The sequence below is a fragment of the Stegodyphus dumicola genome, chromosome 4 (assembly GCF_044657685.1).
Source record: "Stegodyphus dumicola isolate Sdum_Otavi_A_Nest chromosome 4, ASM4465768v1".
NCBI lineage: Eukaryota > Metazoa > Arthropoda > Arachnida > Araneae > Eresidae > Stegodyphus > Stegodyphus dumicola.
In genome coordinates this window covers 180,701,272-180,718,834 of record NC_140771.1, presented here as the reverse complement: position 1 = coordinate 180,718,834, position 17,563 = coordinate 180,701,272, and the positions used below count along the sequence as shown (strand labels likewise).

At 28.3% G+C, this 17,563-nt stretch overlaps 1 protein-coding gene across 2 annotated transcripts in view; it reads left to right on the top strand.

Annotated features, from left to right (window-relative positions):
- Positions 1-17,192, top strand: part of LOC118183186 (uncharacterized) — a 58,438-nt gene extending 41,246 nt beyond the window's left edge. For both annotated transcript variants that reach the window (XM_085815852.1, XM_085815854.1), the window contains one exon: positions 2,578-17,192. In XM_085815852.1, coding sequence (XP_085671978.1) covers positions 2,578-2,768 — 191 coding nt within the window. In that variant the 3' untranslated portion in view covers positions 2,769-17,192. The remainder of the gene's footprint in view (positions 1-2,577) is intronic.
- Positions 17,193-17,563: the final 371 nt, after the last annotated feature.

Below are 17,563 nucleotides of genomic sequence, written 5' to 3'. Positions count from 1 at the left end.
ATTATGTAAACTGTCATTTAAAATTTAAAAAAAAAATGTTAATTGTTTTCCATGGTTGAGGTAATGCTCATTCTCTTAATAAATATTGCATTGCTCATATTTTAAATTGCAAGTCTAATTTTTCTTTTAAGGTTATGCAGTTGTGTATAATGTAATTAGACAGGTGCTTATTTTTTTTTTCTTAATATGTGCTTGAAAAGTGCTTATAGGTGCTTATTTTTTTAACTAAAATGTGGCTACGAACCCTGTTCCACATATAGGAATTTCTGTCAAGGGCTTAGCACTCCATTAGTCTCTGATTTTTTCATGTACATTCCCATGAAAATAATAGCCAGTGTGAGTTTTTATATTTTTTGTACCATTATGCCATTCCAGGGATTTCTGGGATGTCTTACTTTTATAAGCTTTTTGATTTCAGTATAAATTAGACTGTTCAAACAGTTCCACTGCCTCAGAAATTATTGTTCAGGACACAAATGAAGACCTCTTACACCTTCATTTATTTAAATTTTCCTGTCTGAGTCTTCTTTAGAAAAACCATTTCTCATATCAGTTCCCACCTGTCAAACTCTTTTAACTCAAATAGGACTACAATTATCAGAATAAGATCCCGAGCCATGAAAAATATATAATATGTTCTCATTTACAAAAAATACCATAATCAAATTCACTTCCATTGTCATTTTCTAAGTCTTTCAATCATAATTCACAGTCACTAGGAACATGAAACATCTGAAAAAATAACTGCATACAGAATATCCATAATTTCATTATCTTAAAAAAAGTGATCATGAACTTTTTTTTTTGTTTGTTGTTGTCTTCCCCTTTTCATATTGATGCCCTTTAAATTCAGTAAAAAACTTAAGTTCTGTGCCAGTTTGGTTAAAAACCTTTTTTAGAGACAAGTAAGCTCAAGTTTCTCCTAAAAGCTTTTTATAATTTAATTTCGATGATATTATAGTTAAATAATAATAAAAGAAATACATGCTTAAATATAGCATCTCTTCCTTCCATCCACAGAAAAACGTGAAAATATTTATGGCCCGAACCTTACTGCTTGGCTACCAAAGTAGAGAAACCTTTGTAACTCATTGCCAATGTATTATGTTCTTCAGTTCTACTATCCTCTAAAAAATCCAATTTATCTCTGGAAAAAAAAAAATGTTTACAATTATTGAGAAAAAATTTTTAATTATATTTCAAAGGCACATTTTGTATATACTTAAACAGTTGTTTTATCTGCTAATGTAGGATCACTTTTTCTTTCAAATATTTAAAAATATTCAAGGAGCTAAAAAAAGTAATGAGACTGATAAACTTTATATAACAAAACAAAATCACTCCAAATTTTGTGGTTGCCTTACAGTGGTTAAATTATAGTTTCTCATGTGATGATACATAAGTTCATTTTTTTAAAGATAGTATAGAATTTGGACATGTTTTTGTAATTTAGTATGGATTTGAAAGGAAAGTATAGGTGCATGTAAATAAAATTGTCATAAAAATACACAGAATATTTAAAACAGCATATAAGAAAAATTTTTTTATTCATTGCAAAATGTTTTGAATGAATGATAAATTTTTTATGATCAGAACAATTCAAAAATCATCCATTGGTGATTGTAAAGATTAGTGTCATAATAATTTAAGCAGTCGTAGGAAAAATGTGCCAGTGAATTTCTGAGGAAATTTATAATGCAGTGCAGATGCTGATTCCATACTATTTGGAGTAGAGAAAAGTCTGTGCAGAGTTCTTTTTAAGCATTGCATTTTGCCTACCTAAGAGGCTACTGAAGATCTGAGCATTAAAATAACAACTTACTCTCTAGAATATCAAGCCCTAATGCCATGTGATTTCATTTATTTTTTGAAGTAAAGAAGCTGTCATGGCTACCAGTTTGGACGAAGAATTTTGTAATTTGTATTCAGAACACTATACCAATAAAGAATTTTAAACACTCCCTCCAGACAAGGATAAGAAAGTGGAACTAATGCATTAATAGTCTGAAGATAAATAAAAATAGGCAACTGTTCAGTTATTGAGACTGGATTCAGAAATGTATGTATGTATGTATGTGTTCATGTAAACATATACTTACGTGGCATATGTAAGTATGAATTTGTGTGTATACATATATGCACATACATACACTCATGCATACATACATGCATACGTGCATGCATTTCTGATCCCAGTCCCAATAACAGAACAATACCCTAAAAATATTTAATTGTAATTGTTTATTTCATTACACTTCTTTCTCATGTGAAAATAGTCTCTTTAGCATTTGAGCGATCTTGACCACTTACAGATAGATTGTCTATATAATTACAGTAAGCAGAAATTTGTTCTCATCTTTAAAGAGTTAATAATATAATTATTATATAATAGGTGGTTATGATTATAACTTTTTAAACACGCAATTCTTTATGATGAATATGCACGTGCACCATACTGATACTCACTGAAAGGCCCCTTTTCGAATAGAATTTCATTTCAATATTATTTTTTCATGATATGCTTAGATGCTTAAATTTTATTCATTTCTGATTTCTAACTTGGTTTTTTGTTTTCAGTATCTCTGCTTTTGACAGCTATTTTAGTCCCTTTAACTGTAATTTTGCTTATTGTGGGAATTGTTTATGCAACGATTCGATTCCGCATTTGTCAACATTTGAGACGAAGACTTAGAGTGCAGGTCTATGAACAGGTTCTTCTTGGTCAAGATGATGAAAATGAAGATGAGTCATCAAATCCAGTTGCTTGATGAGGCATTGCTTAGACAATGTAATATTGTGATATCAAACTTTTACTGTCTTGTGCTGCATTTAAGTGGAGAGCTATTAATATTTTTTAGCAGTTATAGCTTGTGATTTAATCGAGGTCTTATTTCTATTGTATATCTGTGTTTACACTTTTATTATTTGTATACTGGAATCATGTTTCAACTGTATTAAGTAGATTTCATTTTTAATTTATGTACAATTAAAAGATCTATTAGGATTATAAATCTAAGGAAATCATGAAATTTATGTTACTTCACATTGCAATATGTGGGCATCATTAATGCCACAGCTTTTATTTTATCCATATATAATAATTTTGTGTTGATAAATCTTATGTATCTGTAAGATATGTAAGGATACGTGTGATAACCAATGTATCAAATGTAATGTATATTAGTGCTAAAAGTATAGGTACATCTTTTTTTTTTTTTTTTTTTTCTCTTGGTGAGCATTAAGATTTAAGTCATTTAACTGTTCACTGAGTAAAAGTTCTTGATAAATAGACAGAAGAATTTATTTCTTAATGGAATTGAGTAATTATAAAGAAACTTATATGTAACTGGATTTGATTGTTACGAAAGTGAAAGTAAAGCTCGTATGGTTGTAATATAACATGAAGAAGTTATTGATCTCACTGAAACAGAAAATCAAAAAGTCAGTTCAGAAATTGGAAATTTCTATCTTTAGAAATGGAAAATTGTGATCCTTTGATTCTTCAATATATAAGATAGCATGGATATGTTTCTGATGTTAGTTTACTGGTGAGATATGTGTATGATCATAAAAAGACTCTCAGGAATGATCACCTTTAGTTGTGTAAAAGCATCTTAAAAATGGATTTAAAATAATACATTCTAATTTTATGATTGTACTTAGCTTTTTTCTTCTATTTTCTTTTCTCCCTCCCAGTTTAATGCAATTTAAATTAATTCCCACTATCAGTTAAAACCCATTTCTTAGTTAACAGTTAGTTTTTTAAATCATGCCCTGCTGTATATGATACTTAAATTATCAATCATAGGTGCATTTAAAATCTTTTATGCTTTAATTTTGTTCATTACTTACATGGCATTTAAAGTTTTTAAAAAGTTATTCCATTTAAAACATAAGCTTAAAACATTTAAAGTTGCTAAAATGTGTCAGAAGCTATAAGTTTTGGCCTCCATCTGATTTGAAGAAGAGCAAAGCAGAAAGATCAGGTAGTCCTTTATTTTAATGGTTGTCTGCGTTATGGTATCATTGCCTGTACCATACATGATATCTTGCTACTATGGGAAGAGAATATAAAATAGATTATTATTGGAATGTAAAGAGAACATGCCAATATATTACAGAAATTGATCATTGGTATTAACCCCCTGAGTTGCATGATCATAGTTATCTGGTCATGAGATTTGTTATTATCTGGTATACATTTTTGGTACTTGCATATTAGCACAACCATTTTGGCACAGTTTGGTGATTTTTTACAGAAGAAAAAAAGTGATTTTGTGAATTTTCGTATTGCAACTTACAGTGGATATGGTTACCTAAACTGTTATGCACATTATTGCCAGAGTCTGGCAGCTTCTAAGGTGGTTTTGATAATATGTTAAGCACTATATTTTCTTGTTACTTAAAATATTTTTTTTTTTTTTTTTTTTTTTTTTTTTACTCTTGTTAACGATCTATCATCTTAATGAATGGAAAGTTGCAAAAACCAAAAATATGTAATTATATAAGTCTGGTAAATAAATGCTGCTTGAACATAGATATTTAAGAGCAGATGCAGAAAACCATACCACTCAAAGGGTTACTGTATGAAAACGAAAATTTCTGTTGCATTAATTGTGTCGAAGCATTTCGAATTAGCACTTTTGCTAGTATTTTAGGATTGTGTAGTAGTTTTAAGCATTTTAATTATTTTTGCAAAATGTCTAGATTTATAAATTGAATTTTAATATTTGTAATATTATTTTTATGAATGTTACTAAACAAATTTAATAACTATATAAAATGTTACTGTTTTAAATTGGTTTTAATGTCTAGTTATTTTAATTCAGTATTTAAGTAACTTTATAGAATCTGTATACTATTTATCAAATATTTGCTCATCAGATCTATATTAAGTTTTTGCTCATCATATTTATTTATGTAACTCCTTCAAATTTTTCATGTAGGAAGAAAATGTATTATCTCTGTGTAAAACACTTTTTTTTTTTTTTATTTTTTTTTTTATACTTTTTATTTGCTACATGCACAGCGTGGACAAAATTTTTACTTGCATACTTTTATATATATATATATAAAAAAGACATTTTTCTGAGTAAGGTTGTGTATTATATTTTTTATTTCGTCCTCACTGAAGTTGTTAGTGACAAATGATGATTAGAATTCATTCTCTGCTGCATTCTAGTCAAGTATTCTTCACATTTTTTAATAAATATATTTTATTTTTTTAGATTGAAGACCAGTATATCATATGTGCACGTACATTGTATTTCTATTTGAGAATAACAAATGTGTAAAAAAATTAAGATGTGTTCATGCTGTGACTTTTGTGAATCAATATATGTTTTAAGTATCATAAGACCATTCTCATTAATAAAAGCTCTGGGCATTAACATCTAATTCATGGCTAATCATGAAAGGTTAACCTTATGGATATTTGCTACTTGATCAAATGTGCTGCGTATTTCCCATAAGAATCTTTATTTATTTATTTAATTTTTTTTTAATTTAACAGACATTTGCAATGAATAAAATGCACTTTATTATAAAAAAGTATTGTATGATGCTAAATTTTACACAATAAAAAGGAAATAAAACATTAGAACTTTTCAATTCAAAGAGGTGTAATAAAGTAAGCTTAATGTGTTCACTAATGAAAATAGGTAACTGTGACTAGTCAAATTGCTTCAGATTATGCCTCTTTTAAAGATTCAATCTGTAAATTTTAAAACATTAACTGTGCCGATTACTATATGGTTATTATGCCTCAGTTAATGATTTAATGTCATATCATTCTAAAAGACAATAAATTTGCTTATGTTCCTTGTAAATATGCCGTAATGTCACTACTTTTTAAAGTTACTGAAAAAGAAGTAGACTATGACCTGAGCAATTATAAGCCTCTGTTTCTTATGCTTGAAGGAGAAAAATTTGAGTGATGAAAAACCTGAGAAAGAAGACATAAAAAGGTTTTCCATGTTTTTTAAGGAAAAATATTATCAAAAAATTAATTGATATTAGTTAATATCTTATATGCAGAGTCATAAGTTAGAAAGTCATTTTTCTGATGCTTTTAAGTAACATCTATAATTAAAGTTTAAATTCATGTAGAGAATGGCTTCTGCCAAAAATAATATATTTCCTATTAGAGTGTACTGTCACTTTGTTTAGACAAGATGCAATATTTCTTTGATTCACATTTGAATCATTTAATAATTGAAGTCACTCTAAATTTTATAAGCCCCTGAAGGAATTGAATTGGAATTATTTAGCAAAGCACATGAGGGCTTTCTGCCTAAGGGAATGGATTTTAAGGTAAACTGGCTTGGGTGTACATTACATATGGGGCACCATGTAGATGGTCAAGCAAGGAATTTGTACTCAGCTTACATTCAGCAGTAACTATTCACCTGCTGATGGACCCAAGCCTTGACAGCTGATCATCATGTAATGCTGGAGAATATTTTAACCGAAAAAGCAGTCATTTTGTAAACTTAGAGTTCTTGTTCAGATTAGCTGCAGTTTTTTTTTTTTTTTTTTTTCTGTTTATCTTTGAAATACGTATTTTTAAATAAAACTGCACTATGTAAAGTTTTGAGGGTTATTGATGGTCAAATAAAGAATCGTATTTTGGTTGCTTATGGGATTTATTTTAGAAGCTTAGGGAAAAAAAATGTAATTTGCAGTAAATATAAAATAATCATTTATCTTTAAATGTTTGCATAAAAGGTATGAAATGAAATTAAACTAACAGAAATGAAAATAATGCTAAAAGTATTTCCATTTCTTATAGCCTTGATATTGTGTTTCATTCATTTGTTAGCAAAGATGGCTAGTAATTTAGAAACAAGATTTTGCAGAGATTTGTTTAAATGCATTTTTTTTCCCACTTTTCATTTGAATATATTGCCATTCTGTAATATTTTTCTTTCAAATTTAATTTATCTGTTGTTGATTAATTTAATTTATCTGTTATTCAAATTATTAATAATCTGTTATTGATTCTGTTATTGCTATTTAAAAGCAATAGATGCAATTCTTACGAATATTATTCTTTTACTTTTTAATCTGATTGATTTAAATAAAGTTGCATTTAATTTGTGATATATATAATTAAAAACAAATGATTTTTACAGAATTACAATATATATTTTTTACATTGTATATACAGGAAATATGTGTATAACGTTCCCATGTATATTCATCTAGCATCCTATAAAATTTTTCACTGTTCCACCTGGTCCATTTCTGTTGATATTATATACTTATGAACTATGTTAAACTTTGAAAGAGTTTTTTTGGGCCACCATTTAAATCTGAACCCTTTCAGGTTTTGTTGCTTTAATTTTTTTTCACTTTTTATCTATTTTTAACTAAAGTTCTATGTAAAAAAATCCCTATATTTATTTCAGTTATTATTATTATTTAACAATTTAGGACTTCTCAATTTAAGAACTAAATTGCTCTCATAATAAAAGATTTGATAATATCTATATATATAATAACATCGTTTGTCAATAAGTTATTAAAAACTTATCTTTTGGTGAAGAGAATTATGTTACAAAATCATGTGCATGAGAAGAATTTAACTTCTCCTTGTGCACCAGATTATATATAAAGAGAGGTGTAAGTACCTTTAAGCCAGGGATCAACAAACACAAACAGCGCTTATGAAATATATGTTTATATGTAGAAATAATATATGTACAGGGTGGGGCAAATGAAAGTGGCTTAGAGAACAGAGTTCCAGGTTGCAAAGAAACACAGCAAAAGAAAGGAAATACACTACTAACCTAACTATAGCAGATTTTGAAATTGACAACCATTCATCTCTTGGCACTTTTGGAGCTGGGTCAGCAAGTTACTGAAGGCAGATAAAAGCTGGACTGCAGGAATTGCTCCAATATCATCCAAAATGGTCTGCTGCAGTTCTTGAAGACTATGATGGGCTGTTTCTCCATCCTGTGATCATGCTGCATATCACACTCCAACCTTCTGATCATGCAGTGGTGTTTGGTGAAAGGTATGTGGACTTTCCACTGCCTAGAACCTGTGATTCTGTGAGTTGACATAACCACTCAGGTGAAACCAGGCTTCATCAGAAATAAAGAAAAGATCTATGTTCAAGCCATTCATTGTTATCTCAGTGAACAGCTACTCACAAAACTGGGAGCACTGAAGAACTTTTCCTGGTTTTAATGCATGAACAACAGACACTGTAAGGCTGCATTTTTAGGTCCAGGTGGAGTATTTGTCCGGCTGATGAACGTGTTGTGTTGGTCTCGTATGGCAGGCATTGGGTTGATTTGATAGAACTCTGTAGCATTTTCTGCTGAACTGCAGCCACATTTTCTGGTGTCCGGACATGTTTGGGAATGTTTTTTGACTTGTTCAAAACAGATCTTGTCTGACCCCATTTTCTGACTAATCATTGCATGGCACTCTTTGCTGGCACTTTGACACCATTAAACTTATGAGCAAACAACTGACCACACTGTTTTCACGACTTTGTTGTAATGTAACTTTCCACAATGAACACCCTGTGCTACACTGTGAGTATCATCTTCACCTTTCCACTGCTCAACTCAAACTGACACGGCTTGCACTAAGCTATGAACCGGTTTGGATAATGTGGTGTGCGTACATATTGTGTGCACATCACGTGGTGTGGTAATATGCATACATTCATGTCAAATTGTATTTACTTGTCCAGGCCACTTTTATTTATTCTCCTTTGCTGTGTTTCTTGGTAATCTGAAATTCTGTTCTCCGAGCCACTTTTATTTGCCCCACCCTGTATTTGTTTGAAACTGAATCTCTGTCTCTCTTTCTCATATAGCATTTTATTTTAAATGCATGAAACATCATATCAATAGTTAATTTGAATGTGGAATTTAAAAAATATCAAATTTTCCATATTTATACTGTAGTAGAAAATATTAAATGAAATTCATTTGTTATCTGTAAATTTAGGTCTTCTTTCATGCATACAGTTGCCAAGAATGAGAAAAGTCATCCTAAGAACTGCTTCCCATTTGGCCAGGTTTTTCGCATGTAATAATTTTAATAAATTTACTGTTGGTACAATCCAACCTTTGAGACCTGGTCCTTGGTTTAAGTTGTATTCCCATTGGCTTGTTGTTAAAATTTTTAATTCGTAAAGAAGAATTTTTCCAGCACATTTAATGTAGTTAATATATGTTATGCAGTTCATTCTTTAAATCCAGTTCTAGCAGACTAAGTTTTCCATTTTTCTCAAACTTTGAAAAGAAAATCTTTCTGAGGGAGGACTTAATTGAAATGAAAATTTTATTTAAACATATAAAAGTGAATTTTTCTTTGTCAACACTATTTTCAAATTTTTTTCTTAATTTTAATAAAATTTTCTGCCTCTTCATAAGAAATTTTAACTCACTGGGAATCACCTTCTGTGGACAGGTAGTACCCATTATTTCTGAAAACATAAATAATTGTTGATACTGGTAAATTACAGCAGTCTTATCTGTGCTGATCATTCTATAATCTGATCAAGACCATTAAATACGTGTTCATATTCATAAAAACAGCTTAATTTGTGGTATCAATCTAAAACTTGAATTACTGTACAAAAGTATTTAAAAAAGTATATCTCCAATATTAAAATATATATATTTGTAGTGGAAAACAGCAGGGGCATCTGTCCCCGGGCGCAGAATCCAAGGGGCGCCAAACTGATGTTATGACATTTTAGAATTAAATGTTTTCCATCCTTGGCAAGCAGTAGGGGGCGTGAAATCTTCAGTTGTCCCTGGGTGCTGAAAACCCTAGCTACGACTCTGGAAAACAGCATTTCATACATTTCTTCTCTTTCTCAGCATCATTAATTTATTTATCATTTTTGACTCACTTCATTTTAAATGTTTTATTATTTTCCTGAATTTTATATCCTAATTTGCCACTTCTCTGTATATGTGATTTGGGAATGTTAGCAAATCAGCTATTAAGTGCCACCATGGCAGTTAAGCATGACCATGATTCATAGAGATAATTTTTAAATAAAGAAAGAGAGTTCTTTTTGTCATTGATAATTTTGACTGTTAAATGAATGTATGTAGGGAATAATGAAATTAAAATCTAATATCTGTATTCATCTTAAATTTCAAGTATGGATAAAGAACACATTTTCTTCCTTAGAATTTTATTTAAAAATATAATATTTATATATCCATGTGTATCGAAAGATTTAACCTAATATTTTAATTAGTAATATAATATAGAATGTGCAGAAAAATTATATATCTTTATAAATGGCATTTTCTTATATATTCTATCATACACTTCCATTCAGAATAATTTATGTTTAATATGCCTGAAATCTTGTTTTAAAATGTTTGTGAAAGGAGCTTTGATTAATTTGTTGCCATAAAACATTTAGCAAAAAAAATGATATAAATTAAAGATTTTGAAAATGCCTTCACTTTAACAGAGTAAACATTATTCAAAACTATTTTAACTTAAATATAGGGATAACTACTTTTGCTGGGACTAATGAATTTATTATAAGGGAAAAGTGAACACATCATATTTGAGAATTTAAATTTTTAAAATGTCAAAGTAATACCTGTTTAACTTTCATATCACAATACATATCTTCTCATTATCCTAAATGAATTAATTGGAATCCTGTATTGCTTCCACTGTGTGTATAAAAATATAATGATTGTGTAAGTACTATTTAACGAATATATTATGATCCATAGTTTAATATATTTTTTATATGACAAGATTAAGTGTCTGGTTTATTCTTGTTGTAGTTCATTAAAATTTTCAATAATTTCATCTGCTGAGTGAGAAGTTTTTATTAAGGCCTTCTTCTTGAATATAAAGATATTTAAATTATGGTAACAAAACACAATATTTAGCACTTCTTTTTCATAAAAGTACGTTTCTTTTTCACTTCGTAAATGTATATTAAGAACCTGCACTTTATAAAAATTGAGGTAATTATGAAACTGAAATAATTAAAATTCTGACTACATAAATTTAATTAAAAATTTTAATAGACAGAGAAAAGGAAATATAGAAAATTAAATAATATTAGCTTTGCTAAAAGTATGCAGGCAGGAAGATATGCAATTCTTATGTCCAAGATAATTTATTTTTAATAGAATTAAGATCCTGAGCTTTGTGAAAATCAGCTAAACATAGAAATTTTTTCATTTATATAGTAATCGAATAATTTGCCGTGCATATTATTAATGTTTTCATTGCTGCTGAATGAAATAAAATTTTTAACGTTACTTGAGGAAAATAACTTCGTGCAGTTTAAGTGTATAAATGAAGTTCAGTGTAGCAACACAAATACGCAGAATTTTATCACTGGCTGCATTTAATTCAATATTATCAAAGTTGTTGATGTGCAATGGAAATTGTATTGCTAATCTTGCTCTGCTTCACCTTTTAATATGGATTTCTTAGAAGCTTCTGAATTTTTTTTTTTTTTTTTTTTTTTGCAAAACCACCTCATTAATAATGTAGATTCCTATCTGTTTGTGCTGGACATATGAAAAAATGTGTTCTAAGCCTCAAAAGCATGTTAAAGCAAGTTATTTTAAATCAAGCAAGGATATTTTATATGTTTTTATCAACTACTCAGTTTGTGAAAAGAATATTGATATACATTTTTACCAGGAATATCTTTAATTATTTTATTTGTTTCTATCATATATATAAAGGACAGAACTTTTAATAAGAAAATTTCTGAGAAATTGACTAGTTAACTTATAACTTAATTTATAAGTTTGAAATGAATAAAGCTTAAACTATAATTAAAAAAAAATTCCAAGGAAATCTTGAGTAATAAAATAATATAAATAGGGGAAAATGTCAGTTGTGGAGGATGATAATATTCTGTATGAATAACATCAATTGTTAGTCAGCATTACAATTGTCTGTATGCTGGGTTTATGTTGCAATTAATTTTTAACCTCAATAATTAGATTAATGTTATACAATAACTATTGTACAGTCTTTGAAACTTTTGGCAGAATTATATGCAGATACGATTATTTATTAACTATAATAATTTGTTTGTTATGTATATGTTGCAAAATTCTGTTAGTATAAAAGTGTGTATATTCCGTGATAAAATAAGGAGATGATAAATTCTTTTATAAATACCAAGTTCCTAGCAAAGAAGAAAATATCATGATTTGTGAAAATGCTGTCATGTTTAAAGTTAAAAGAAAAAAATGGAGTTAAGTTTGTTCCTGTCTGCTTTGCTGATTTCTTGAGAGATTTTTGTTCTGCTTTAAAATACATTAGGAATTGAAAATCAAAATAAAATGTGGTGACACATATAAATAAAATTAAAATAGTTCTGCATTTAATTAGTAGTAGAAAAGTAGATTTTACAAGTGTTTCATGTTTTCATATTAAACTGAAATTTGCAATAATAATAATAATAATAATAGCTTCAAATCTTGTATTTTAAGAACTTCAGAATAAGAATGCTGAAATTCTGATATTATAATATGTATTACATAAATCAGAGCTTTAAACTGGTCATTTATAAGAGTTGTGTAGATGGAGTTATTTTTTTATATATATTTTTGAAGCACTGTCATGGCAGCACACTCTGAGAGAATTTTTTGAAAGTCTAATTTATTTTTTTGTGAATTATAATTTTGAATATTTATTCAGTTAGTTTTTATACAGTATTAAATTTTATTCTGATTTTTAAATTCTGTTTTATTTCATATATTTATTGTGGCTAAATAGTTAATGTTTTAAGAGCTTTTCATAATATTTTGGTGCTTTGAAAAATATAATAATAAGTATAATGTTCTTGGCTAATCAATTTTTGTAAAACTTTTCATTACATGTATTGTTATAAAAGGTATTTGCTAATTGAAAATAGAAATTCGTAATTTTTCTCAAAGAAAATATTAAACTTTTGCATATTATGTATTATTATATTTCTTACATATTCATTACAGTTCATTTATAAAAAAGTCAAAAATTTCTAGTACCTCATAAAAGGGTCATTAGTTTTTGGAAAAGGGTTATGTTATTTTAAAAGTTTTATTTTCAAATAATTTGAACAACAAATCAATGAATACTAAATAAAGTCATATTTGCATTCATAATCATATTCTTTGATATTTTAAAGTTTTGAAAGCTATGCTGTATGTTATTGCAAGATATCTATTTGTGTAATTTTTATCTTATTTTGTATTTTGCTAAAATTACAAGTGATCATGCGCACAGAAATAGGCATGCGATGTTTAGTGTGCTAAGTATGGAAATAGGTTAGTATATGGAAGAGATATATACCAGCTTGACATTAATTATATCAATAATAAATATGGCATGAGTTTGGCATTAATTTATGCTTAGGTATCCATTCGTGTTATGCATTTCAAGAAAGAAATATAATGTACATTTGCAATTAAATGCTGCACCAGTATGCTATTGCTAGTTTAAGCTAAATGTTTAGTCAAAGCACAAATTATATTGCATTAGCATAAAAATTGAAACGTTATGGAAAAATTGCAAATTTAATCTTGAATGTTGAGACAAAATGAGATATTAGGGAGTTTTCCTAAAATTAAATATGAAATACAGATAATAGATTAAGAAGAAACAAAATTGATAATAGTATAAGCATCCATGCTCACTCTAACAAATGTTTCATAAAATGATTAGTAAAGTTCTCAACTATTCAGGGCTGGATTAAGATTATTTGAGGCCCTGAACACTTGAAAGATTTTTGTGCCCCCACATACATTCACAGTATAATGGCCATACTTTTTTCCTATTTCTTCTCTGTCTGGTCTTTGTTTAACTCCACCATACATTCCATGGTAAAACCAGGAATGAGACATTTGTAAGGTGTTCCCTTGGTCCATAAGGGCCTTTTTGTGGTGTGTCCTTTTCATGATTCCATAAACATGTGCTTAAGCACAGTGAAGAAGCATAATTCCTAAGATCTTACTAATATTTCCAATTATTTTTTAATAATATTTCTTCAGACAAATATTTCAGAAATGGTAGGTGAGCTAGTTGTGTTATGAGAATAGATGCAAAAAGTACATAATTATTAAAATTATAAAATAAATAAATTCTTGCTAATATTTTTCAAAAATAAATCAGTTACAATGAGATTAAAAATAAATTTTAAAACATAGCCTGATTCCATATCAAAGTATGTAAAGGTGTTAGAGAGATTTTTTAATGTTTGTAATTTATCTTTTAATGATGTACAGGTTGCTGCAATTGTTCATAAAAATTTTCAGGTGGATATATTACAAATTAGATATATTTTATATTAGATCAATTCAATACATAAGTAAAAATAAAATAAAGATTTAATTATTAAGAAGAACATTTATTACTTTTAAATCATTCATCTTGTTTAGCAGAAAAATTTGAAATTAAAGATTGCATGTCTCAGTGAATAGTACTTTTATAGAAGTCTAGTCCGTGTGGAATATAAATTTAAGATTTTATGTTCTGCACTGTGGCATCAATTGCCGTGCAGCATGAATGGTAGCATAATGACTGAAAAAATTTAGAAAATTTTTATTAAATATGTTTCTGATGTTACAGTTTATGAATGATAGAGCAGTGTTTCTTCTTTCAGTTAATTTGTAATGTAAATGTTTTCTTCTCATACTTTATGCTGCTTAATTGTGCATTTCTTTGGTTTAAGAATATAATTTTAAATTCATGATATTTTTTAAACATATGAAAGTGTTGTTTTAAGATTCAAATAATTAATTTCTGTCATTCTGGACAAGGAAATGAAATAATGCTAATAAAGATCAGTTTCTGTAAATTGGAATTATAACCTTCATTTCTGATACTCTTTTCTAGATTTAAAATTTAGTTTTTTTAAATGAATTTTTCGCAAAATAGGTAACTGAAATTGAGTTAATTTTTCTATTTCGAAATCTTACAAATTTTAAATCATGATGCTAAAATAATTACATCCCCTCCTTTTATATTCTTCTACAAAATTCTGTGCTTCTTAACATTTGCTTTAACTTCAACGTTTTTTTAAATTTACTATGGTGTGAGTTGAACATACATTTATTTCACAATAATATCATTGTAAATGGTCTAATCAACCTTCTTCAGGAAAAATATTATTCTGTGACTTGTACTGCTGATCTGAATGTAGTCTAAATCAAGTCCATGAATTCATTATGGGGGAAAAAAAAAAAACCATAGAGTTATGTTATTTGAACATGGCAAAGCACATGAGATTTATCTGCTTGAGAGAAAAAAGAGTAGCTCCTGTTTTGGGCAAAGGTCTTAAGACCTCATTGAGTGATAATATGAATCTTGCTACCTCCTTTCTAATTTTGATGGAGAGCAGCCTGTGGGACAGATCATCAGAGAACTCTTATCATCTGCCTACTGTAGGGAACTTTTGGCTCATTGGGGAAGTTTAAATGTGCCACAGATTCTTTTCATTTACGAACATATGTGCCTTAAGTTATTTTGAACAAGTTTCATTGGTTCAGTTACTATGAATCTAATGTATCAGGTTAGTATATAGCTGCTGTAGGAAAAAAGAAAGAAAAACATTCAATTTTATGAGATAAGGCCTCTTCACTACAATATCTATCAGAACATCCTATGTAATTGTATTTACACATCTCATCTTATACATTTTGCACCTGCATCCTCCTGTTTTTTTTAATAAAATGGTGTTATATGTTTTATCCGCAGTACGTTTTGCCAACCTGATTAGTACAGTTATATTACATAATTTGGTCATTAACTGGAGAATTATGTCATTTTTCTCTCTTGAAATGCATTGGGCCTTTTTATGTAAATTTAGCCAAAAAATGAAGATTAGATTTTTTTGTCACCAGTTATTTTAAGTGGATAATAAATTAGTAAAGTTGATTCAGAATTTTAGAATTATGATTTGCCTTCACTTTACACCTTTCTGAATTTTCAGTAGTTTTGTGCTGTGGTATGGATCTTCTGTATACAGAATGGATATTAAATAGAAAGTCTGGTTTATCATATAAAATAAGAAAAAGTTTAATGGAATGCATTTTTAATAAAAAAAATTTACCATTTCAAGTTTTAGAACTTGTTAAATCCCCTGTTTGATATCCATTTAAGTGTAAAATTATTAAATGTTGTCATGATGACCTAATTTTACCTTTAGCTGATTTGCTTTCTCGTTAGCTTCATTAGTGATTTGGACGTTTTTTACATTGCTTTTGATAGAGAACATAATTGCTTTTTCATTTGAAGTCATTTCTATATTTAATTTAAGCACTTCTTTAACATTGTAGTTTAACATAGTTATATTTCAGTATTAATTATTACCTTCTCTTTGTTCATTAGAGTGCAATTGTGTAAGTATGGCATTATTTTATATCTTAAATTAAAATTTTGTTTCAAACTAAATGAAGAGGAGTTTTTCAATAATTTACATCCTGTGCTTCAAAATGTATCCATACTGTTTATGTTTCAAATTAAATTAAGTGGAATTTTTCAGTAATTTACTTCCTACTTCCTTTGCCGTATATTTTTAAATGAAATGTATGGCCAAGAATTGAGGATTTTCTGTCTTCTAAATGTATATGTGATGATATTTTCAAATATTTTTATGTTTATTTTTATGTATATAATTTGAATTCTTGTTTCATAAGCCATATGTAAGAGTTGTGTAATGTTACTTATATCTTATATCCACTGCATATTGAAAAGCATATATATATATACACTAGCTTTTATTTATGTACAGGGTGGGCCAAATAAGACATACTAATATTAAATATGGATACCTCTTGCAATAATCATTTATTTTGAATAATTTAAAAAAAAAGGATTCTGTTCCACCATTGGCCACAAAAAGTTTTCAATCATTGTTCTGTAAGAAGCTCCGGAAATCGTTTCTGACGTTCCATCCTCATTCTCGAAGAAATATGAGCTGATAACTGTATTGTCCATAACACCACACCAAACAGTATTGTAATGTTCATAATAAATTTCCAAGAATTCAGTTATAACCTACAAAAAGAAGAAATAATTATATCAAAAAATAAAGTTCTTTGTGTTTAACATTGGTAGGTCATAGTTAGCCCACCCTGTATTATGGTTTACCATGTGAAGCAAAGTAAATGTTAAAGAATCCATATTCTGAAGTTTGTAACTGTTGCGAAATTATTATTAAACTGAAATATTGATCTCTGCAGTCTTCATTTTATTTGATTTACATAATTAGACAAAAGTTGTTATTAAGCATATACATTTAGATAAAGTTTCCAATACTGATCCAACTCAAAATTACTCTTTTTGAATTAGCGCGTCTGTAACGCATAGCTTATTAATGCACATTTGGCTTATATGGTATATGCTGTGTGAACTGTACTCAGGAGCTGGTTGACTTTGTATTTAATAACAAAGATTATCATCACAAAGATATTTACTTTATTATACATTTATTAATCATTTTGTTGCTGTAGAGGAACGATCTGGCTCCAAAACATTTTAAATTCTCAATCACAAAACTGTAAGATCTGTTACAGCAAGTACACAAAAGATAAGAATACTGAAT